Here is a 24,389-nt window from a genome sequence, read left to right on the forward strand (position 1 = left end):
GGGAACACTCACACCCTGTTCTGAGCATGTAAACTGGTGGAGTCTCTATGGAAGACAGTAAGGAGTTTCCTCAAAAAATTAAAAATAGAAATACTATGCAAACAGGCAGTTCCACTTCTGGGTATTTATCCAAAGAAAATGAAAATGCCAATTTGGAGAGATATATGCACCCCTATATATTACAGCATTATTTATAATAGCCAACATATGGAAGTAACCCAAGTATTCATCGATAGATGAATGGATAAAGAAGATGTGGGATCTGTATACAGTGGAATATTACCTAAGAAAAAAGGATGAAACCTTGCCATTTGTGATAACATGGCTGGATCTAGAGGGTATTATTATAAGTGAAGTAAGTCAGAGAAAGGCAAATACTGTATGATTTCACTTGTATGTGGGACCTAAAAAACACAAAACCGGAAACTTGTAAAATGAACCAAACAGACGCATAGATATAGGGAACTATTGGCTACGAGAACGAGCAGGAGTTGGAGATGGGACAGGCAAAGTAGGTGAGGAGGATTGAGAGGCACAAACTTAGTGACCGTCACAGGATGTAGAGTGCAGCATAGGGAATACAGTCGCCAATGTCATGGTCACTTCGTATGATGACAGATAATGACCACTCACCGTGGGGACCATCTTATAATGTATAAAAATGTTGAATGGTTGTGATGTACACATGAAACTAACAGGATATTGTATGTCAGTTATAATTCAGTTGACAAAAACCAAACATCCAGCTTTGGCAACATTTTCATATTTCATTGCGTAAACTTTTAGACCGTCTGCAGTTACACAGTCCAAGGCAAGTAAATTTCCCTTTCCACAAACCTATAACTTTCAGCATTCATCTGGGCCTTGTCCTTAATCTTCTCCCACATGTGGGAACAACCTAAATACTTGAGTTCAAGTACAAAATTAATCTTTTCCCATTAGTAAACGAAAACACCTCCTGTTACCTCACCTGCCTGGTTATACTTCTGTGCCAGTGTTGTTCTCTGTAGAGTCTCAATCTCCATATTAATTATAATTTACCCAGAGTGACATCTGTTTTACAGAGAGCCAGATACTTGAGGAATTACTGTCCCATACAAGTGTTTTAGAAAACGATCAAAGCTCCTGGACAATCATAATGCACATATCCTTCCTGTGTCTTAGATCTTAGAGTAGCAGACTTAATCCCTACTTGTAATCCCTATTTGTATATGACACAAAACCACACATGGCTCCCAGTGCTTCAGTATTCTGTTCTATGTGGAAATTATTCAAGGATGCAAAGATTATCCTTTAATTCAATTTAATACTAGCCCAGCATCTTAAAGTTAAGTACTGGAAATTATGTTTAATCTAATATACCACAGAATATAATAGCTGTTGGTTTAGAAAAGTTTGTCAGAAATATAATTCGTTTATATTTACATTTTCCTTAACCATTAACATTATATGGAAGCAACATTAGCTTATCAGTAGACCTGTTTAAGAAGTCCCAATGTAGTTAGTGTCTTCATGAGGAAACAAATCCAAATTTTACTTAAAAAATAAAACATATACTTACATTACATTCTATAAGGAGTAAATTCAGACAGAATTGTTTTTACACCAGAATTATCAACCAGTCTGGTTTGTTCAAGGATTCACTTTGATTGCTTAAATTTGGATTTTTTTTTTTTTTTTTTTTTTGAGAGAGAGAGCTGGGGAGAGGGAGAGAGAATCTTAAGCAGGCTCCGTGCCCAGCAGGGAGCCTGATGCAGGGCCTGATCTCACAGCCATGAGATCATGACCTGAGCCAGAATCAAGAGTTGGACACCTAACCAACTGAGCCACCCAGGCACCCCTAAATTTGTTTTGTTTTTGTTTTGTTTTTAATGTTTCTGTTTATTTTTGAGAGAGAGACAGAACGTGAGCAGGGAAGGGGCAGAGAGACAGGGAGACACAGAATCTGAAGCAGGCTCCAGACTCAAGGCTGTTAGCACAGAGCCTGATGTGGGGCTCAAACTCACAAGCCATGAGATCATGACCTGAGCCAAAGTCGGATGCTTAACTGACTGAGCCACCCAGGCGCCCCATGGTTTTTTATGTATAACTGCCTCTGACCTGTCAGTTTCTGTGAGGATTTGTTTTTCTTAGAAGGCCACCACATTCAATATAATATGGTATTCCTTTAATAAAAAGTAGGAATTTTGCTATTCCGTACATTTTAAAGCATTAAGAAAGCAGTCATGCATTGGTACGTTTTTGCAATCACATTGCAAAAATCCTGCAGACATAATGAGACTCCTGTTAAGCACAAGAAATGAAGGCAGTCCATCCACAGGAACCACAGCAAGAGGGGGAATGTCTTCTAATGTATTTCAGAATCAGCTGGAGTTTCTTAAAACATTGACTCTTGGGTTTAACTCCCAAAATATCTAAGTCAATTGGTCAGAATTCTGGACTCAGAACTAGTATTTCTGATGAGTCCCATGTAACGGCTGATGGTGGTGGTGCAGGGATGAAACTCTGAGGACACGTTTTCTAGGAAATATGAGGTTGCCTCCCTCCTGCCCCGAGTCCATAGGGCTGTGGATTTTAAACTTCAAGGGATTACAGGCGTGGTTTCTAACTGACATCCCCTGAGTGTCTCTGCAATGAGCAAAGCAGACAAATCAATAAAGAACATTAACAAAAAGGCTACCATATTGAAAGTATTGTACATTCACTGTTTTAATTCCTGAGGATTCTTATGTACCTTTATATTTTTATAAGTCATATTACTATCTGTAAACCAACAGAAACAGATCTTTTAAGAAAATTACACCAATTTCTTAAGACCCTTCCCAGAAGTAGAAAAATGTTTCAAAATCACAGAAGGAGTAAACACTCTGTCAAGTACGAACACAGAGAGCTTATGGCTTCAGGTCTGAAACTTCAGCTACAGGTTAAAGGTAACATAAAATACACACATTCACTGATCTAGGTCTCAAAAGGACTCTTCTGTCCAAAGGAAGCAAGACATTCTACAGACTAAAAGACTAACATACCAGATTCTTTGCCACATCACACCCAAAAGACGGTAGGTCACCCTCGTCCTGTAATGGGGAATAACACATTGGCTGTGTGCAAACCAGAATCCTAACAAACATAGCTGAGAACTGGGAACAGAAGTAAAAATACAAAGTCAGGAAAACAAACAGTAAAACAAAACCAAACAGAAACTGAAAGTAAAATTCTGTTGCCACTTGGTATTCACAGTAGGAGCCAAAAAACAGTGCCTGGGAGGTGCACTTTTTAATTGGTTCAGGAAGGTGTGTCTACTTGAACAACTTGTTATTCCAAAAATGCCAAAGTACAGTTTTCAAAAAAGTTAAAAACAAGACCCTCGGGGCACCTGGGGGACTCAGTCGGTTGTGTTCGATCTTGGTTTTGGCTCAGGTCATGATATCAGGGTCATGAGCTGGAGCCCCCCATGGGACTCTGGGCTGACTGGCAGCGTGGATCCTGCTGGAGGTTCTAGCTCCCTCCCCTTCCCCCGCTTGTGTGCACACTCTCTTGCGCTCCCTCTCAAAAAAAAAACAGGCAGAAAAAAAAAACCAAGACTCTCAATACAAGTCAACTTACTTAACACCTTTATAGGGCAACCAGCATGGTTGTCAGGCCAGTTACTATATCGTTGACAATATTTATTACAGGGGCCACATTCAAGTACTCCAGAGGGGCCGGCTAAAAGGTATGAATGAGGAAAGCAGGCATTGACACTCTCTAGAGTGTGGCGGAAGTGTAACATACTTGGTCTCAAGGTGGCATCTGTTGAACGTCTTGGCTAATGGTTTCCTTGTAGGAATGCTTGCTCATCCCTATCTGTAATATTTTTTTTCACACAAGCTGTTCTGGATTTTAATGTGAATCTTCCTGTTTTAAAGTGTTGGTAACTAATTCAGTTGAAAAAAAAAAAAAAACAACAACACCGTTCGAGCCAAACAAAATATATCTTCAGGCCAGAGATGGCCTGAGGGCCGTCGCTGTGCAGCCTCTGCAATAGATGTTACTCATGTAACATTATAGCAAAGAAAAAGTTCAGCCAAAAGCTGTATTGACAGAAAGTTTTAAAAGATTTCTTTTTAAAATGTTTACTTGCAGTTTTTTTCTAAGTGTGAAAAAAAAAAACCAACATGACGTGACAGCGTTTTGTCACCTGGTCACCATGCATTTCCATTTTAAGTTCTATCCTTGGTCCACTTAAAGTACAGTTACTCATTTTCTGGCGATCTGTTTCACAACGGTGTGAATATCGTTAACACTACTGAAATGTATATTTGAAAATGGTTAAGATGGAAAATTTTATGTCGTGTTTTTTACCGTATATAGGCACACAGACACACATTATTGAACGTTTAGTGAATTTATTCAAATGAAGTTATTCATTTTAAACTGTCTTTGGAGGGTAGTATTGAATGTAACAGGAAAGCCTGGAGACAAGGAGGTACTTTGAAAGACCTGTAATGGCCTTGTTAAAAGATCATGAGAACTTGTTTAGGGAACAACACTTACTAATGGGAATAGTGATCAATTTGAGAGACATTCCTGGAGCTGAATTGGGAGTATTTGGTAAAAAACTGAATATGGGGCTTGAGGAAATAATAAAAAGATTATCTAGGTTTCTTTCCTGGTAACAGACAATACCAATAATTAAGTTAGAAAACAAAACTAGATTCAAGGGAAATTAGTTCAGTTTTAGACAAGCCATGGGATTTCAAGATTGAAGGAGACCTAGAGGTCACCAAGTGCAACCATCCCATTTTACAGATGTGAAAGTCAAGGCCCCAGGAGAGGAAATGATGCCTTCGATGGCACAGTTTAAAATCAGAAGCAGGACTTTACAAGTTCTAGACTCAAAGTTCATCTTTCCCCAGTACACAGAGTGTCTGCTCTGACACATGGTTCGTTCAGTTCAGCGACGAACTTGTGGGGTGATCCCCAGGCTGCTGCCACATGTGAGTGAAGGAGGCCCGCAGATCTCTTCCAGACATGGGGTATCAGGCCTGGTCTCTTGCTCTCTGAACTCCAGTGTGCCTCTCCTCTTTGTAGCCTTTTCTTTAGTTTGAGCTGCTTGTAGGACCTGGAAATAGAAATGGTTTGTAGACATTGGTAATTTCATGCCTGCAGTTCAACATAATCCTGTCAGAATTATGGGAATTCAAAGGAAAGGTTGGGGCTACAGATGGAGATTTGCAAGTTTCTGTTTCTTGAAACATTGTAAGGAATTATGAATATGTAACTATATAATAGCCTAAAGAATTTGGACTTTATCTTATTAGAGGTTCTCAACCGTACATAAGAATCAGTAGGTCTGGCGGGGGGGGGGGGGGGGACTAAAGTAACATTATTCTTTTTTTATGTTTGTTTATTTTTGAGAGAGAGACAGACAGAGTGCGGGTGGGGGAGGGCAGAGAGAGAGGGAGACACAGAATCTGAAGCAGGCTCCAGACCCTAAGCTGTCAGCACAGAGCTCGACATGGGGCTCAGACCCACGAACTGTGAGATCATGACCTGAGCCAAAGTCAGACACTTAACCAACTCAGCCACCCAGGCACCCTAAGTATCATTATTTTTTTTAAAGTTCCAAAGGTTTCATGTGCACAGTTAAGGATGCTTTAAGCAATGCGAAACCATAGAAGGATTTGAAGCAGGGATGTGAGATAATCAGATGTGCATTTTAAATGTAATTCCAGCTTAAACGAGTGGAGAGAGACTTGGAATAGTCCAGGAAAGAGATGGTAATTGTTAATGACTGTATAATATTTCACTGAGTTAATTTTCCATAATAATTCTCTGCCTTACAGCACGTATGTTTCTAGGTGTAGTGTGTGCGTGTGTGTAAATTCACCGTCATCTCCAAAAAGTGCCATCTTTTTGTTTGTTGTTGTTGTTATTCTTTTTAACTATTTTGCTAGGACAGATTCCCAGAAGTAATGCTATTGAGTCAGAAGAAATGAGTAGTTTTGGCTCCTGGTGATGTATTACCATAATGGTTATAATCAATATACAGTGTTACTGTCCATGTGGTGGGCCAAATACAAACTTTAGAATCACTTATAAGGTTCAAAAGAAGAAAAATTATTGGGATTTTGATTAGAATAATTTTATTTTGAAATTAGCAAAAAAATTATCAGAACAATATTTTGTTTATGCTATTTTACATGATTTAACTGAATATTTAAAAACTAAATTTATCTTTAACAGATTGATGAACTCCCAGAGGGAGCTGTGAAGCCTCCAGCAAACAAATATCCTATCTTCTTTTTTGGCACCCATGAAACGTAAGTCAACAAAACAACCTGAAATTTCAGCACCTCTAATTTGGCTCTACGAGACTACGTTGTTTATACCTGGTCTTATTAAAATGAGCACAATTATATAAAATCGGCAAGCTTAATAATGTATTTTTCTTAATGTGAAGATTTTTCATTCATTTTACTTACGAATGTTATTTCTGTGTAAATGTCGGACATTACCCAGGATCTATTTTAGGACACCTGTGAGTCCTTGGGTGGTCTCCTTCCCACTCCCAGTAATTTCTTTTGTTGCTCTTGTATATTTCCCTTCTGGAGAGACTTCCTTCATTCATATTTCATACAACAAACTTAGGTTCTCTCAGGCCCTTTCAATTTGTTGAACCCTGAAGCAAACATACCAACTTAATAAGGTTTTTAAATTGTGTTGGTTAGAGTACAGACTAAACCGCTGGATAAAGGGAGCTGAACATACAGCGTCTTAGATAGCAGAAATTTCTTTCTTTGCTTTGAAACAATCCAGAGGTAGGCAGGTAGCTCAGGGTGTGTAGACTGCTCTGCTCTGGGGACCCAGGTTCCTTCTGTCACTTTGTCCTGCCATCGCCTGGGGTGTTGCCTTGTCTGCTATTTAAAAACAAATGAAAACTGGCTCAGCAGCACCTGTACATCTTCCAGGTAGAGGGGAGTGGAGGGTGGTTAGAAAACATGAAGAACAGGACACTTCTGTGTAAGGAAGTGACAAGGAAGTTGCATATGTCACTTACACTTGCACGCACAGCTGTGGCAAAAACCTGGTCCTGTGACCTGTGTTGCCATTGGGAAATGGGAAGCATAGTATCTAGCCTAGGCAACTGTAATAGGGAAGAAAATTGGAAGGAATAATTCATCATTGAAAGAAGGAAGCTGGGGCGCCTGGGTGGCGCAGTCGGTTAAGCGTCCGACTTCAGCCAGGTCACGATCTCGCGGTCCGTGAGTTCGAGCCCCGCGTCGGGCTCTGGGCTGATGGCTCGGAGTCTGGAGCCTGTTTCCGATTCTGTGTCTCCCTCTCTCTCTGCCCCTCCCCCGTTCATGCTCTGTCTCTCTCTGTCCCAAAAATAAAATAAAAAAAAAAACGTTGAAAAAAAAAATAAATAAAAAAATAAAAAAAAAAAAGAAAGAAGGAAGCTGGTTACTAGATACCAGGAGATGATGGTCAGTCTCGACACACTAAAAACGTGTGTGGTCCGTCACACAAGGACACAAATGGAATAGGGATTGTATGTGTGAAGGAAGCTAAAAACTGTCATGAGGGGCACCCGGGTGGCTCGGTTGGTTGAGCATCCGACTCTTGGTTTCGGCTCAGGTCATGATCTCACAGTTCATGGGTTCGAGCCCCCTGTCTAGCTCTGTGCTGCCAGTGTAGAGCCTGCTTGGGATCTCTCTGTCTCTGTCTCTCTCTCTCTCTCTCTCTCTCTCTCTCTCTCTCTGCCTCTCTCTGCCCCTCCCCTGCTTGCTCTGTCTCTGTCAAAATAAATAAATAAAACTTAAAAATGTTTTCTAAAAAAGAATACCTGTCATGAAATCTTATAAATCTCCAAATTCAGGGTCATCCCTTGTGCTTGTGTTCATTTGAATGCAGTAGGGCCAGGCGGGAACTTTTTCTTCTTAGCTTGCTGCCTCTGCCACTCTGGTACCTTGTTCATGCTCGCCTCGAAAGAGAGCTAGCCAAGGGAGAGGGGGCCCTTAAGACGTATTTATTTCTTGTCTTCGTGTGAGAAATAGTTGCGTTTCTTTCAAGAAGTTAGTTTTATCCTTTTTTTGTTTTTATCTAGTAGTCACTGTGCAATATCCAGCTTGCCATGATTTCCTCCTTAGAGAGGTTGCTAGAAAGCTTAGAAGTAAATGTTTTATCTATAATAAGCGCAGAGGGCTTCGTGCTACGTATTTTTACATTCGCCTCATTCCTTTCTCCATTTTGCATCTATACCATTACTTTGCTTTTTCTCTGAGACCTGTTTCCAAATGGTTTGATCGTATTTCTGGGACCTGGCAGGATTTAAGAAACAAGATTATCCCTCTTCGTTATATAGGACAAATCAACCATTTACTAACATTGTGTGGTCACTTCTCTTAGTAAACATTTTCTGGGCATTCTTTAAAGCACTATAAATAAAGAGCTTACCAGGGGCACCTGAGTGGCTCAGTCAGTTAAGCAACTGACTTCGGCTCAGGTCATGATCTCACGGTTCGTGGGTTCGAGCCCCACATCGGGCTCTGTGCTGACAGCTCAGAGCCTGGAGCCTGCTTCAGATTCTGTCTCCCTCTCTCTCTCTGCCTCTCTCTCTCTCTCTCTCTCAAAAATAAATAAAAAATGTAAAAAAAAATTTAAAAAAAAAAAAAAAAGAGCTTACCACCTGGTGTGTAGCTGGTGAGGGTAACAGTCATCCCAGTGAACAGTGTGAAGGGTTTCCCGGAACCGATTCTTAACGCATTACTAATCTAAGTCAACGGCATCCTTCCGAGGCTCTGTTTAGTAAAAGTAGTTCTACCAAGAAGCAATATAATATAGTTCATATGTTCGTTTTTTACTGGTTAGATTATACAGAGGTAGGTTTCGAAACATTTAGAGGAAAACTAACTTCAAAAAAACCTGCCAGGACTTTGTTTCAGCAGAGCATTTATTAGGGATCGGGTGTCCCTGAACCTGAGATTATACGCCCTGGCAAGTACCTAATGTTCAGCCCATCTCTGGAGGCAGAGTACACGTGGGTGTTGCTCGCTCCTGTAGACACGGTGCTTAGCACAGCGCCTGGCCAGTGGGAAGTGCTTAAAATAATAGCTGTTGGATGAATAAAATTCACTAAATGAAATAAAGGTGAGGAACTTCACAAGAAAGCTGTGTGCAGGCCAGCCAAGCACCCCTGAGCAGACTAGAATTTTCCTCAGAACATGGCCTGGAATTTATTCTAACACCCAGACAGTTAGGTAATTGGACCCCCAAATTCTTCTGTTCCATATAACTTAACCCCAGTAGTTTTCGTCTGGACAATTTTCAAGACAGCCTTGGCCAGGAGAAAAAAAAAAACAACATCCTTAGAGCATGGAACTTTGAACAATTTTGTTTTCTGGCCTACCCTTTAAGGTTTGTAAAACATGCAGGAAAATTAACCAATTGGGAGGAGATTTGATTTGTGGAATTATCTGTCTATATTCTAGGAAAAAACATTGTGTATCAACAAATAAGTAGTTGTTTCAGAACAATTCATTCGGGGTTCTTCTTTCTGGCAACAGCTGGCGTGGCCAGTTGCATATTAACCCTGCCTCCCGTGGCAGCACAGAAATACAGGCAGGCCCTGGCGAGCATCAGTAGCTGACGCGAACCTCGGGCAGCTTAGCCCGCAGTTAGCTCCTATACGTGGCGTCAGAGGCCGGAGAAAAGTCAAAAGCCACGGTCTAACAATGCAGGACACATTTCTCTAAAAGGAATATCGACAAAGTCCATTTCTTTCTCATGTTCAGTTTGTCAAGCAAGACACTGACATCCTTTGGTTAAAATGTCCAGTAACTGCAAAATTATGTCTGGATTCAGTGAGATAGAGTCATGTTGACCAAGCTGTCAAAGGTCAAGGAAGTTTTGGTGGTCGGGGGCAGAAAGCTTCCTTGGGTGTTTTCATCAACTTGAAAATTTCGATCAGCTAGGCAGTGAGGAATTAGTACGAAGCCCCAGTCAGAAAGTGGAATTTATAACAGTCAACAGTAACCTGTTAAATAATAGTCTCAAAGTTTCCAACATCTCTGCAGATAATTTCCAAATATATACCTCCAGCTCAGACCTTTCCCCTGAGTGCCAGAATCGCCTCTCCTGATCCCTACTTGACCTCCTCACTTGGATGTCAGACCGGGTTTCAAACTTAACATCGAAATCTGAGCTTTTCACCCTCAAATCTTGTTCTCTCAAAAATCTTTCATTCCAGGGGCACCTGGGCGGCTTAGTCGGTTGAGCGTCCCACTTCGGCTCAGGTCATGATCTCGCGGTCTGTGGGTTCAGGCCCCGCGTCGGGCTCTGTGCTGACAGCTCGGAGCCTGGAGCCTGCTTTGGATTCTGTGTCTCCCTCTCTCTCTGCCCCACCCCTGCTCACTCTCTTGTCTGTCTCTCTCTCTCTCTCTCTCTCAAAAATAAACATAAAAATATTTTTTTTATATAAAAAAAAATCTTTCATTTCAGTAAACGCCAAGTCTGTTCTTCTCATTTCTCAGTCTACAACCTTGGAGATAACCTCAGTTCTCCATCCCTCTCACGTGCCATCTCCAGCCCCTTAACAAATCATGTTAGCCCTTTCCTGAGAGTGAATTCAGAATCGCGCGCCTTCCCACCGACCGCACGGCTTACGCCCTGGCCCAAGTCACCGGCATTACCTCAGTGGCCCGATCTGTCTCCCTGCTTCTGCCCCAGTGCCCTCTCCTTCGGTCTGTTCTCAGCACGGTGGCCAGAGGGATCCTGTTAGAACACAAGCTGTCACTTCTCTTCTCAGACCTTTCGTGGTTTCTCGTCTGACCCTGAGCCTCCATAGCGGCCTTCGAGGCCCACCTGATCTGTGTCCTCACGTCGATCGCTGCCTTGTCCGCGAGGCCGCCCGTGACCTCAGTTCCGGGGTTGTAAAGTCCACCCCCGGACTCGCCACCCCCTTCCCTGCTTGGTTTCTTTCAGCACGCGGTATGGTGGTTTTTCCTTCCGATTTTGTCCGAACCCCCGCTCGCGCTGCTAGACCGCGTGCTCCCTGAGCTAGGGGTGTTCGTCTATTTCCCCCGGAAGCCGCAACACCGCGGTGGTGCCTGACTGGTTCGAGGCGTCCACTCAGGTCTGTCTCACGGCTGGACACGTGAGCCTTAGTTTGGAATGGAAGATTCTTGGGTGTCAGCCGGGATGCGGGCCTCCGCTGTCTCATTCGCCAGGTTGATGTCACGGGTGGTCATGCCGAAGACGCTAGCTGTTAGCCGATCTGTTAGCCAAACGTGGGATTTATTCTAACTGACTTTCTTTTTATGGCTGTGATTCGTCTAAGGTAGGGTTGAGATTGTGTAACATTGTATCTATTTGTACTTCTGATTTTTTTTCTTGTTTAGTGCCTCGTTAAACACCAATGTGATTTTTTAATTTACAGAAAGAACAGTGAAGAATTTGCTAATGTGGTATATAGATTAGCATAAATAAGGCTTAGTTTAAGATGATGATTTAAGTGGTCAAAGGGACATCTTTAAAACTACCTTTGTGGGGCACCTGGGTGGCTCAGTCAGTTAAGCTTCCGACTTGGGCTCAGGTGGTGATCTCACGGTTTGTGAGTTTGAGCCCCGCGTCGGGCTCTGTGCTGACAGCTCGGAGCCCGGAGCCTGTTTCGGATTCTGTGTCTCCCTCTCTCTGTACCTCCCCTGCTCATGCTCTGTCTCTCAAAAATAAATAAACTTTAAAGGTTTAAAACTATCTTTGTAACTAAAAGCCAGTTTTAAAACAAAAATAATTTGGTAATTTAAAAGTAAGATCAGGGGCGTCTGGGGGGCCCAGTGGGTTGAGCTTCCGGCTTCAGCTCAGGTCATATTATCACGGCTTGTGAGTTCGAGCCCCACTTCAGGCCCTGTGCTGACGACAATTCAGAGCCCGGAACCTGATTCTGATTCTGTGTCTCCTTCTCTCTCCCCCTCCCCCACTTGTGCTCCCTCTCTGTCTCTCAAAAATAAATAAATGTAAAAAATTTTTTTTTAAAGTAAGATCAAAGCACAGTCTAGAGTTGCTGGTTTATGTAGCCAGCTATCTATTTTTTCTGCTTTGAAGTGTATGTGTAAAACATTTTGTGCTACGTGCCTAACTCAGAGGGTTTATTATACTTTTAACTTGTTTACTAAAATAGGCTCTGACACCTTTGTTGATATTGATATTAAAAATATTGTACCTTTGAAGGTCAAATGTATCCTATTTCTAAAATATCTCTGCAGTGCATTTTTAGGTCCCAAAGACCTTTTTCCATATAAGGAATACAAAGACAAGTTTGGAAAGTCAAACAAACGGAAAGGATTTAATGAAGGATTGTGGGAAATAGAGAATAACCCGGGAGTGAAGTTCACTGGATACCAGGTAATGTTTGCTTCGTTGTTAGATCTCATTTCTTTGTTTTAACTCTCTTTGGGGTCTTTGTTATATGTCCTCTTATACTAGCAGTTACTCTCCCATCTATTTGAAATCAGAATTTAGCTCCGGTAATATTTTGGATTAAATGTAATTCTGTTGCTCAAGGGGGTTCAAGTCAAGTGGTCACCGGAAGATTGAGGTTGAAGTCCTTTATTTTGCGATCTTAAGAGTAAGCTGAACCCTTTTAGATTAAAATAGAATGTTTTTTTCACAGTGTCCGTGACAATTTTTCAAAAATGTAATTAGCCAATATCTTGTTATTTCGTAGGCAATTCAGCAACAGAGCTCCTCGGAAACGGAGGGAGAAGGTGGAAATACTGCAGATGCGAGCAGTGAGGAGGAAGGGGATAGAGTGGAAGAGGATGGAAAAGGCAAAAGGAAGAATGAAAAAGCAGGCTCTAAACGGAAAAAGTCCTACACTTCGAAGGTGCCTGAGAACCGTTTCCATTGTTATTAATGTTATATGCACATTCATTAGATGATCTTTAATTCCTCCATTGGGCACATAGAAATATACTAGCTCTGTGGAGCCTCTGCCTCTAGGGACAGTGATACAGCCAAGGGGATAGGACAGGTGACCTTACATGTGAGGGCAGCTGGCTGTGGACCCTTCAAGGCCGACGTGGCACTGAAAATACTGCTGCTCAGTTGGAGAAGGTCTGTTCTTCAGCCAAGGGGACAAGAGCAGGTGTTCCTCCTACGGTCACCTCCAAATGAGCTCTGAAGACTTTAGGAATATAGGAGACCCAGTACGATTGAGGACAAGTCTAGGTAAATATAAAGATACACCCTTAATCTGTCTTTCTGCTCTAAGGAATGTACACATAATACATATAAATGAAGAGAGGACTCTGAAGGAAACAAGTGGTAGGAGAACGTTCTTTAGATAGAGGGCAAGGCCTTTCTGAAGAGAAGAGGCAGAGTTCATACTGAGGCCCGAAGAAAGAGCTGGGGGTGGGGGAAGGGGGCGTGTGTGACAGAGCAGCCCAGATGTGACGCAGGAAGAGTCTGGCCTGGCCTGAACTGGAAGAAGACCAGCGTGGTTGGGGGTCATGACCCAGAGGGAGAGGCAGGCAAAGGCTCAGTCATGGAGACTTGTGCGCCACCTTAAGGAATTTGGATTTATTCCCAGTGTGACGGTAATAGGAGTGACGTGATCCTAGATTTACAAATTGAAAGTCTAGGTTTTTCACAGTAATCCAGACATACAGTTGAACAAACTATGACATTGTAAAAACCGTTCACCTTTAGAAACTGGAAGTAAGATAGATAGATCTTTGAAAACCAGAGATTGGTACAAGTTTCACTATAACTGGTCTGTCACATGATTGAATAAATTACTTCCATTTAGATTCTGGTGTTTAGTAGCTGGACACCAGACTTGGGAAACTCCTTAAGAACCAAGTCCCAAGACTTTATTCGATGATCAGCATTTTCTTTTACAATCTGTAAAGTCTACCCCACAGGCATATAGGTAAAAATGTATGAATACCTATTACTTTGCACCTAATGAAAAACATGGTATTGGCCTTGGATGGGGATACGGTTTGCAAATCACAAAAAAATAATTAGAATTTTCCTTGTCAGGCTGTACCTTCCATTGCATTTTTAAGCTGAGTTTTTTTTTTAGCATTTTGAATTTCACTCAAACACCCAATCGAATTGATTTTTTTAAATTTATGATTGCCTGCTGAGCTGTGCAGTGTATTGTACCACCCTCCGTTGTCTAAGCTCCCTGACGTAGTAGCAGCGTTTAATAGTGTGGATTTGGGGCTTTTGAGTGTCATTATTTTATTGCTTGTTGTGGTGCCCAGAAGTAATGGGGCTCATACCTAGTGCGGGTAGGTGATTTAAAGCAGTGAAGGGGTAAAGACATACTTTACTTACTGAGGTTTCTCTGTGTTCAATTAAGGGATCATCTTTCTTTGCTTTTCCTTCCAGATCACAACTTTCACAAGCACTTAAGAACCGTGACTTTCTTTTCCACTTTTTACTGTTTTATTTATTGTCAAAAGAATTATGCACAAACACAAAGAATTTGGAAGAACATAAATGGTTTTTCATTTTCAGTATTAACTGAGAACCTAGCACAGTGGTTCTCAAACTTCCACCTGCGTCAGAACCATGTGGAGGGCTTGTGAAAGCACACACTGCCCAGCCTCACCCCCTGAATTTCTGTTTCAGTAGGTCTTGGGTGTGGGGTCTGAGAATTAAAGTTTTAGGTAAGGCTGATGGCTCTGATCTGGGAACCACATTTAGAGAAGCGCTTACCTGACGTAACCTGCTTGTTGTCCTTGACTTCCCAAATGTTTCCTTTTTTCCGAATATGGTGATCTTTTCCTACCCCCCCTATTTCTTAAAGTTGAATAATCTTCCTTTGCCACTGAAAAGCAGTGGTTCACAGTGAAAAGCAGATTTGAACATAATTGAAGATTTATGTGTATCTCTTTGGCAGTAAGTATATGGATGATTCATATATGAGCCATCACAGATCCTGGAAAATTATAGGTCAAAATATTTTGCATGCACATTACTGCATGAAGTAGGGCAAATCAGAGAGCCTCACAGCAGAGTAAACTGATGATGGTGCTAAACTACTAGTAATCTTAAGTTAAAAAACCGAAGGTGGCAACAGTTGGACACAACCAATTCAGGAGCACAGTGATGAAACAGATAAAGGGTCCCTCCCCACAATTACAGGAATTGCCCTGATCTGAATTTGTAGCACAGTAAGAGCTTTTCAGGGTTCCCAAATACAGCCTGGGGGCCAGGTTTCTTAGAATGCTGACTGTGGCTTGACAGCAAAACTTGAGGAAAGGCCTGATTCTGGTCTGTGTAATGCCAAATTATAAGGCGTATAAATTCACTCGTGGGGTTACTCATAAGTATCCTTTGTAAGCATTAGAAATTTTAGGGAGTTGTGAACGATTACCTCTAAGAACTGTAGGTCAGAGATTATTATTTGAGAATTACTACATAAAGCAATTACTCTATTTCGATAGTTATACTGTATTTACTAGGAAAACAAAAAATATTCTGCTTTTTATGTTGTCCTACTTGATCTTAGCTTTAACGGTAGACACTCCACGTTTGGATTATTAAATCTCTGCTTTTCCTTCGTGTGAAAAGTAAAGATGACCTCATTTTAAGCTGACATTTCGGGCTTGGTTGGTAGTTTCAGTTAAGTAAAACAGAAGCAATGTAATTATGTGCTCTATCACAGAGCTAGGAGATACTTTCTGTTTGGGAGTTGTATTTAAAATATTGATTGTCTAAGGAATCTCCAATTTGCTAATTCATTTCTGGAAGACCAAAGGTGACTTGGCCAAACCGGTTTTGCCTCAGCTCTTATTTGCCAGGTGCTTAAAGACTCTTAAAAGTCCTCAAAAAGGACATGTTAGTGAAATGCTACATTTTACTTTCTTAAAGATGCACAGTGGGGCCAGCTTTTGATCCTTTTAATGCTGTTCTGCAAAGCAGCTTTGGCTATAAACTATAATTGTATTTTCGTTTTCCTTAAGCTCATCTTGATTTCAAATGCATGGTGATAAAAAAGCCGGGGGTGGGGGGAGGGCTAGTTCCCTTGGGTTCTTAAATAACTGTTTGCAATTTAAAAGAGTAAAGTAGTTTATATTACGTGGATCCTGTCAACCAAACAGCTTCAGCAGATTTCTTAACATGAATACTCCTATATCATGTGAGATAGTCCACCTCACTCTGTGGACCTGAGTTTCTACTGTAAAACGACGAGGAAGGACAGGACGGCCTTATGGTGCCTTCTCACTCTTAGCCTCCTAAGGTGGTGTCCATCCAGCTACTGTTTATTCACGAATAGTGTCCTGGGTACACGAACCTTTTTGTACTGCTTTTAACATGGCACCGCTGGAAAGGACTAACAGGTCATGTAGTTCACCTCTACTTCCTTCTCCAGCTTGTTACCCTGAGGCCCAGCGAGGCGAAACGATTCGCCCGGGCCACCTCGCCCAGCCTTGGCACGCCGCCTGGTTGCACTCGTATATCCGGTGGCGGGGCCACAGAGACTGGCCGTGGGTCAGCCGCTTCGGCAGCTCTTACTTGCCCTTGTGCGTCAGGATTTGTCCCTTTGACTCTAACTTCTAACTTGTCCAAACGTTTAGAAATCCTCTAAACAGTCCCGGAAGTCTCCAGGAGACGAAGATGACAAGGACTGCAAAGAAGAGGAGAACAAAAGCAGCTCCGAGGGCGGAGACGCCGGCAACGACACAAGAAACACAACTTCAGACTTGCAGAAAACCAGTGAAGGGGTAAGGACGGCGTGTAACCTCCCTGCCCTTCTAACCTAGAAGATGCTAGAGATCAGCAGTGCTTCAGAGTCACTGGTAGACACTGTCCTAGTAGATGGAGAAAGATTCTCAGCCTGATACGTGGATGTTCACGCAGCTCCTGGATGAATGATTAGCTGCATAGAGTCTGAGAACAAAAGAGAGCCAGGTGGGAAGTGCACCTGCCTGTCAGTGTGGAACTCTGTGAACAGTTCATTCTTTTTTAAACTAACTTGAGCAGCTTGAGTCTTTTCTTTTCTTTTTAGCGTTTATTGACTTACTTTGGGGGAGAGAGAGAGAACACTTGTGCACAAGCAGGGGTGGGGCAGAGAGAGAGGGAGAGAGAACACTTGTGCACAAGCAGGGGAGGGGCAGAGAGAGAATCCCAAGCAGGTTCTGCCACTGTCAGCGCAGAGCCCGACCTGGGGCTTGATCTCATGACTGTGAGATCATGACCTGAGCCAAAATCAAGAGCCAGGCACTTAACCGACTGAGCCACCCAGGTGTCCCAACTTGGGAGTCTTTTAAAAAGTAAGATGTGAAATACTGAAATTATGAAATGCCATCTCAGAATTTTACAGTTAGATTTATTTTATTATAAGATGAATGGCATGTCCAAAATAGGAGATTTCATGCCGCTGTTTCTTTCCTAAAAGCAGTTTGTTTGTACTTTAATATACCCACAGGGCTTTAAGTATTTAAGGATTCAAACAACACGTGAACATTGGTATTTGAAGTACTGAAGGGGAAGACTTGTCCACTTTGAATTTTTGTTAACTCTTTTTTAAAGTATAGTCGCCATAGAATATTGTGTTCGTTCCAGGCGCACAACAGTGAGTCCACATGTGCAGGCGTTACTGAGTGTTCGCTGTGATGGGCCTGGTTACTGTCTGTCATCAGACAAAGTTGCTACCACATTCCTGACTCTCTTCCCTGTGCTGTACTTTATACCCTCGTGACTTACTTGTGTTACAACTGGGAGTTTGTACATCTTAGTCCCCTTCACCTGTGTCCCCCGTTTCACCCACTCCTCAGCCCCTCCGCCTGGTGGTAGACGAAGTGTGCCTCCTGTATCTGGGACTCTGTTTTGTTATGTTTGTTCGTTTGTTTTGTTTTTTTAGATTCCACATAAGTGACATCATATGGCATTTGTCTTTCTCTTTCTGACGTATCTCACTTAGCGTAATATACTCTAGGTCCATCCATGATGTCACCGGTGGCAAGCTTTCGTTCTTTTTTATGCCTGCGTAATATTCGTGTGTGTGTGTGTGTGTGTGTGTGTGTGTGTGTGTCCACGTACGCACCATATCTTTGTCCGTTCATCTGTCAGTGGACACTTGGGTTGTTTCCATATCTTGGCTATTGTCAATAATGCTTCAGTTAACATAAGGTTGCATGTTTCTCTTTAAAGTGCTGCTTTCATTTTCTTCGGATAAATACCCAGAAGTGGAATTACTGGTAAATCTGACTTTTTGAAGAACCTCCATACTGTTTTTCAGAGCGGCCGCACCAGTTTACATTCCCACCAACCGTGCACGAGGGTTCCCTTTTTTCCACATCTTGCAACACTGGTTACTTCTTACCTTTTTGATTCTAGCCGCTTTGGACAGGTGGGAGGTGGTTGCTCGTTGTGGTTCTGATTGGCATTTGCCTGACGACGAGTGGTGCTGAGCATCTCTTCACGTGACTGTTGGCCGTCTGCGTGTCTTCTGTCCTAATTTCCGTTAACCTGTTAGGTGGCGGGCAAGTCCGCCTTCGTAAAAGTGTTATTAGCAAAGGCACATTCTGCCCCTGGTCCTCTTCTGTTAGTCTTTTCTCTTTCAAGACTAATTGGACAGCGGCAAATCACTTTGAAACAATAATCCACAAAATACACTCTGATTGTTCTTCTGTTAGATTCTGGTTTCAGCCGAGTTCTCGACTATTCTTGTCAGTACTGTTTACCTCTCAAGTCCTCCTTCATCCAGTTTTCCAAAATTACTCCCCAGTTACGATTCTAACGGCTCCCTTATCCCTCTTAGCCACTCAGCTTTACTCCTGCCTCTGAGGATCTTTCTTCTTTTCACCTCTTCAGTAGAGAGTCCTCTGTCATCACTTTTGCCAGCAGCCCTCCTGGGAACCATCCCTAACAGTCGCCGAGGGCCTGAGTACCTGACTCTTGATTTTCTTTTTATCCCGCTTGCCGTCCCCACCCCAGGTGGCTTCAGTATGCCTACAGCAAACCCCCCACAACTTGTCTCTCCCATGACCAAACTCACTTCTGGCTGCCCTTCCTGTGACAGAGGTAAAGATGGTTTACACCTTACCACTCAGACTGCGGTCTATGGACAGATCGCATCAACAGCACCCGGCAGCTTGTTGGAAATGCAGAAGCCCAGGCCCATGCCCAGGCCTTCTGAGTCAGAATCTGTTTTAACCAATCCCCCAGGTCATTTATATGCACATGAAAGTCTGAGAGGCATTCATCTGCACCTTTCTGTTACCAGGCTCCAGAGCGTCGTCTCCTCGTCCTTCCTCCAAGGCCAACCCAGTCGTCCTGTACCTTTCTCTTCTTTCTCCTGCCTAGAAACAGTATCAGGCCTCCCTTGACCTCAAACATACCTCCCTTTCCCCACATACCCTGTTCTTTTCACTTTTCTCTTCATCTCTGAACTTCCTAACGGAGTTCTCCTTCCTCCCAGCATCCACTTCCTCACCTGCACACACCCGCCTTACTCCATTACACTCGAGGTGCTTCTTCACCATTTCAGTGCAACCGCCCTTGTCGAGGTCCGTGCTGATCCTCTCCCTGCCAGGTCCAGGGTCTCTTTTCGTCTTTATTTTACCTCTGCAGCATTTAGTGCCGTTACCCCTTTCTCCTCCGGACTTTGCTTCCAGGCCACCTCCTGCTTCCACAACCAGCTCTTCTCAGTCCCTCTGCAGAGCTCCTTCCTTGGCACGCTACTCTTCTGAAAGCTTCCCCGCTTTCCATCTTACCCCCTCTCGTGGTTTCAGCTGTTTTCGATAGATTACTGATGACTTCCCACTGTACCTCCTGCATTGTAGATCCATTCTTCTAACCATTTATGAAACCCATTTCTACTTGAACATCTTGAAAGCACTTCTGGAAACACTTGCCATTAGCAGTAGCAACAGCAGCAGAGTCAGAGTCGTAATGGCTCACAGTTTACTCCGTGCCACAGATTGTGCTAAATGCTATCTATGCATTGTCTCACTTATTCCCCACACAAATCCCAGGATGTAGGTGGAGGTCTTATCCGTTGTGTACCTGGGGAAACTGAGGCTGGAAAGATCGGCCCAGGGTCCCATAGCTGGTAAGAGCCTGAATGCAGAACAAGAGCCTGCGATCCATTCATTGTTTCATTCGTTCATTTAAATTGAAGTGCAGTTGACACACAATATTACCCTCGTTTCAGGTGCACGACATAGTGATTTGACAAGGCTCCCTTGCTGTGCTCAGCACACAATGCTGTCACAGTGTCATTGACCGTTCCCTGTCCTGTACCATGTCCCATGACTTCCTCCATAACTGGAGGCCTGTGTCTCCCACTCCCCTTCACTCATTTTGCCCCTCCCCTGACCCTCCTCCCTGGCAACCTTCAGCTTGTTCTCTGTATTTATGGGTCTGGTTCTGTTTTTTAGATTCCACCCGTAAGTGAAATCATGATATTTGTCTTTCTTTGACTTACTGCACTTAGTACAATACATCCTAGTTCCATCCACATAGTCGCAAATGGCAAAATCTCTTTTTATGGCTGCATAATACCCCATTGTATATGTACACCACCTGTGTCCATCCATCTGTCAGTAGACACTTGGTTTGCTTCCATAACTTGGCTATTATAAATAATGCTGCACTATAGACAAGAGTGCATATGTCTTTTTGAATTAGTGTTTTCATTTTCTTTGCTAGTGGAATTATTGCATCATACAGTTTTTCTACTTTTAATTTTTTGAGGAACCTCCATGCTGTTTTCCACAGTGGCTGCACCAATTTACATTCCCACCAACAGTGCGCAAAGGCTCCTTTTTCTCCACAACCACACCAACACTTCTTGTTCTCGTTCTTGTTCTTTTGCTATTAGTCATTCTAACTAGTGTCACGTGATCTCATTTTGGTTTGTTTGCATTTCTCTGATGACTGGTGATGTTGAACCTTTTTTCATGTGTCTGTTATCCATCTGGCTGGATGTCTTCTTTGGAAAAATGTCTATTCAGGTCCTCTGTCCATTTTTTAATAGGAGCTATTTTTTTGGTTTCAAGTTGTATGAGAATAGATAGATAGATAGATAGATAGATAGATAGATAGATATTATATATGAGATATATAGATATATATGATATTAACCCCTTATCAGATGTATCATTTGCAGATATCTTCTCCCATTCTGTAGGTTGCCTTTTCATTTTGTTGAACAAAAGCTTTTTATTTTGGTCTAGTCTCAATAGTTTATTTTTCCTTTTGTTTCCTTTGCCTGAGGAGACACATCTAGAAAAATGTTGCTACACCTGATGTCCAAGAGGTGACTGCCTGTGTTTTCCTTTAGGAGTTTCATGGCTTCCTGTCTCACATTTAGGTCTTTAATCGCCTTTGGGTTTATTTTTGTGTATGCTATAAGAAAGTGGTCCAGTTTCATTCTTTTGAATGTAGCTGTTCAGTTTTCTCAGCAACCTTTATTGAGACTGTCTTTTCCCTATTGTATATTCTTGCCTCCTTTGTCAAAGATTAATTGACCATATAACTGTGGGTTTATTTCTGGGCTATCTGTTCTGTTCCATTGATACACGTATCTGGTTTTGTGCCGGTACCATACGCTTTGATTAACGTAGCTTTGTAGTATATCTTGGAAGTCTGGGATTGTGGTACCTCCAGCTTTGTTGTTTCTTAAGATTGCTTTGGCTGTTTGGGGTCTTTTGTGGTTCCATGCAAATTTTAGTATTTATTTGTTCTAGTTCTCTAAAAAAATGCTTTGGTATTTGAATAGGGATTGCATTGAATCTGTGGATTGCTCTGGGTAGTGTGGACATTTAAAAAAAAATTTTTTTAATGTTTATTTTGGGGAGACAGAGAGACAGAGCGCAAGCGGGGGAGGGGCAGAGCGAGAGGGAGACACAGAATCCGAAGCAGGCTTCCAGGTGCCGAGCTGTCAGCACAGAGCCCGACGCGGAGCTCGAACCCACAAAGCGCAGGATCATGACCTGGGCTGAGGTTGGATGCCCAACCGACTGAGCTACCCAGGCACCCCTGGGTAGTGTGGACATTTTGACGGTATTTGTTCTTCTAGTCAGTGAGCATGGGATATCTTCCCATTTGTCTGTGTCTTCTTCAGTTTTTTTCATCGGTGTTTTATTATCTTCAGAGTATAGGTCTATCACCTCTGTGGTTAAGTTTATTTCTAGGTCTTATTCTTTCTGGTGCAACTATAAATGGAATTATTTCCTTAATCTCTCTTTCTGCTACTTTGTTATTAGTATGTAGAAACAACAAATTTCTCTGTTAAACTTGTATCTTACAACTTTACTGAATTCATTTATTCTAATAGTTTCTTGGAGTCTTTAGGGTTTTCTATCTGTTATATCATGTCATCTGCATATAATGACAGATTTACTTCAATTTGGATGTGTTTGGGTTTTTTTTCTTGCTATGGCTAGGATGTCACTAGTATGTTAAAGAAAAATGGCAAGAATGGACATCCTTGACTTACTCCTGATCTTAGGAGGAAAGCTCTCAGTTTTTCACCATTGAGTATGATGTTAGCTGTGGGTTTTTCATAGATGGCCTTTATTTTGTTGAGTTATCTTCCCTTCATACCCACTCTGTTAAAAGTCAGATCCTTTTATTTTTCACCCATTTTTAATAATATATTTGTTTTGTACAAAAGAATACATATGTAATACATGTAAAGTAAGAAACATAGTCTTCCAATGAATACCAGTGACCCTCCCACTCAACCCCAAAACTAAAACAGAATCATAACTTATATCTAATTACATATTCTTCCCTTGCCCCATCTTCTTCCTACTCAGAGATAACCACTAGTGTTGTATTTATTATTTCCTTTCGTTTTCAGAATTTTAACTCCTATCTAACATACAGGTATATATTTAAATAATATATTCCTTAGTTTCTCTCATTTTTGAGATTCTTTTTCCCTTTGAGACAGATGCTTTTATTATCACTATTTTACATTTGTGGAAATGAGGTACAGAGAAGGTAAGCAGTTTCCCCATCATGCCGCTGATGGATGGCAGTGCTGGCATTCAGAGCCAAATGGACTGAGTCAAGAGTCCATGCTCTTAATCCCTGTGCCATACTGCCAGTCATTTGAGATTTTTAAGGAAAATGGTGACGTTTACGTACTACCATGCTTCCAAGAGTCCTTCACGTGGTCATGTATAGAAAGGTTTATTCACCTTTCAAGGCAGCATAATACTCGGTTTTGTGACTTTCATGTGTTGCTGGGCTCAGCCTCCTGCTTGCCTCCTGGCGCACGTAGGCAAGAGGTCCCTGAGGGTGTACAAACCCAAACCGGACACGGCAGCTCGTGAGTTCGGGTCTTTAACTCTGCAAGATAATGCCAAGTTACGTTCTTAAGTGTTTGGACCAGTTTCCGCACCCACCTTCAATGCACAAGTTCCCTGTGATGAACGTGTCACTGTCAAACTTGAAAGTTTTGCTCGTACAGTGAGTATAAATGATAGTCTCCACGCAGTTCTTTGACTAGTAGTGAGGTTGAGTTTCTTTTCAGATTTACCTACCACCCATGTTTCTTCTGCCGTGCGGTGCTGGATTTTGCATTTTTGCCCATTTTCCTGTGGGATTTTTTGCGTTACTGATCGGTAGGACTCGCTCCTTCACGTATTCTGGACTCTAACTAATGGGGTTGGTATGTGCACTGTAGGTGCCTTCTCCACATCTGTGGCTTGTCTGATTTCTTATATACCTTTAGGTGAACAGACTCTCTGTTGTAGTCAAATGTCTCAAACTTCTCTTTTCGTGGTCAGCATTCTTCTCTTGTTTACGAAGCCTGTCCCTTTCCCAAGATCAGAAAGGTATGCTCCTATATTTCCTTTTTTAAATCATAAAGTTTTATTTTTAACATGCTACTGTTTAGTCCATCTGGAATTGATTTGGGCACAGTACGAGGTAGGGGCCTGTTGCCTTTTTCCCACAGCGTGGCCATTTGAACCGAAGTTGTCCCTCCTTTCCTCTCTGGTCTCAGTGTCCTCTGTCATATAGGCATGGCTCTATGTCTGGGTTCTCTGTTCAGTTCCTTTGGTCAGTACCATGCTTTTCATAGCGATAGCAGCTTTATAATGAGTGCTGATGTCTCGGGCCAGCAGACTAATCTTAAACTTCTTTTCAAATATGTAATAGTCACAGTCCAAGATAGAAAAGCAAAAAGGGTTTTTTTTTCTCGATGGGAGAATTTACAGCACACGTTCTGGTAAGAATGAGCCAAATGAGGAATGATCGCACAATGATCACGTAGGAAAGAGCTGCGCAAGCAGTGCTCCTCGGAAGACAAGGCACAGGGCCTAGTGCACGTGCGGGGGGGCTGCCCTGCTTCCCCCACTGCAGGGGGGAGGCAGGTAAGCGGGCACTCGGGGTGAGAGCTTGGAAGAGTCCTCACCTGACCGCGTCCGTTTTCT

General features: G+C 42.4%; 2 protein-coding genes across 2 annotated transcripts in view; one reads left to right on the top strand and one right to left on the bottom strand.

Moving 5' to 3' along the window:
* The window catches only part of HDGFL3 (HDGF like 3), a 74,405-nt gene that overhangs the window by 42,542 nt on the left and 7,474 nt on the right, over window positions 1–24,389 (top strand). Inside the window, exons 2-5 of the mRNA XM_058736428.1 lie at window positions 6,226–6,302; window positions 12,243–12,381; window positions 12,704–12,862; window positions 16,572–16,718. Of these exons, the coding sequence (XP_058592411.1) occupies window positions 6,226–6,302; window positions 12,243–12,381; window positions 12,704–12,862; window positions 16,572–16,718 (522 nt within the window). The remainder of the gene's footprint in view (window positions 1–6,225; window positions 6,303–12,242; window positions 12,382–12,703; window positions 12,863–16,571; window positions 16,719–24,389) is intronic.
* TM6SF1 (transmembrane 6 superfamily member 1) overlaps window positions 4,397–24,389 on the bottom strand; it is a 57,677-nt gene continuing 37,684 nt past the window's right edge. The window contains exon 10 of the mRNA XM_058736419.1: window positions 4,397–5,101. Coding sequence (XP_058592402.1) covers window positions 4,934–5,101 — 168 coding nt within the window. The 3' untranslated portion in view covers window positions 4,397–4,933. The remainder of the gene's footprint in view (window positions 5,102–24,389) is intronic.

This window comes from Neofelis nebulosa, chromosome 7 (assembly GCF_028018385.1).
Source record: "Neofelis nebulosa isolate mNeoNeb1 chromosome 7, mNeoNeb1.pri, whole genome shotgun sequence".
NCBI lineage: Eukaryota > Metazoa > Chordata > Mammalia > Carnivora > Felidae > Neofelis > Neofelis nebulosa.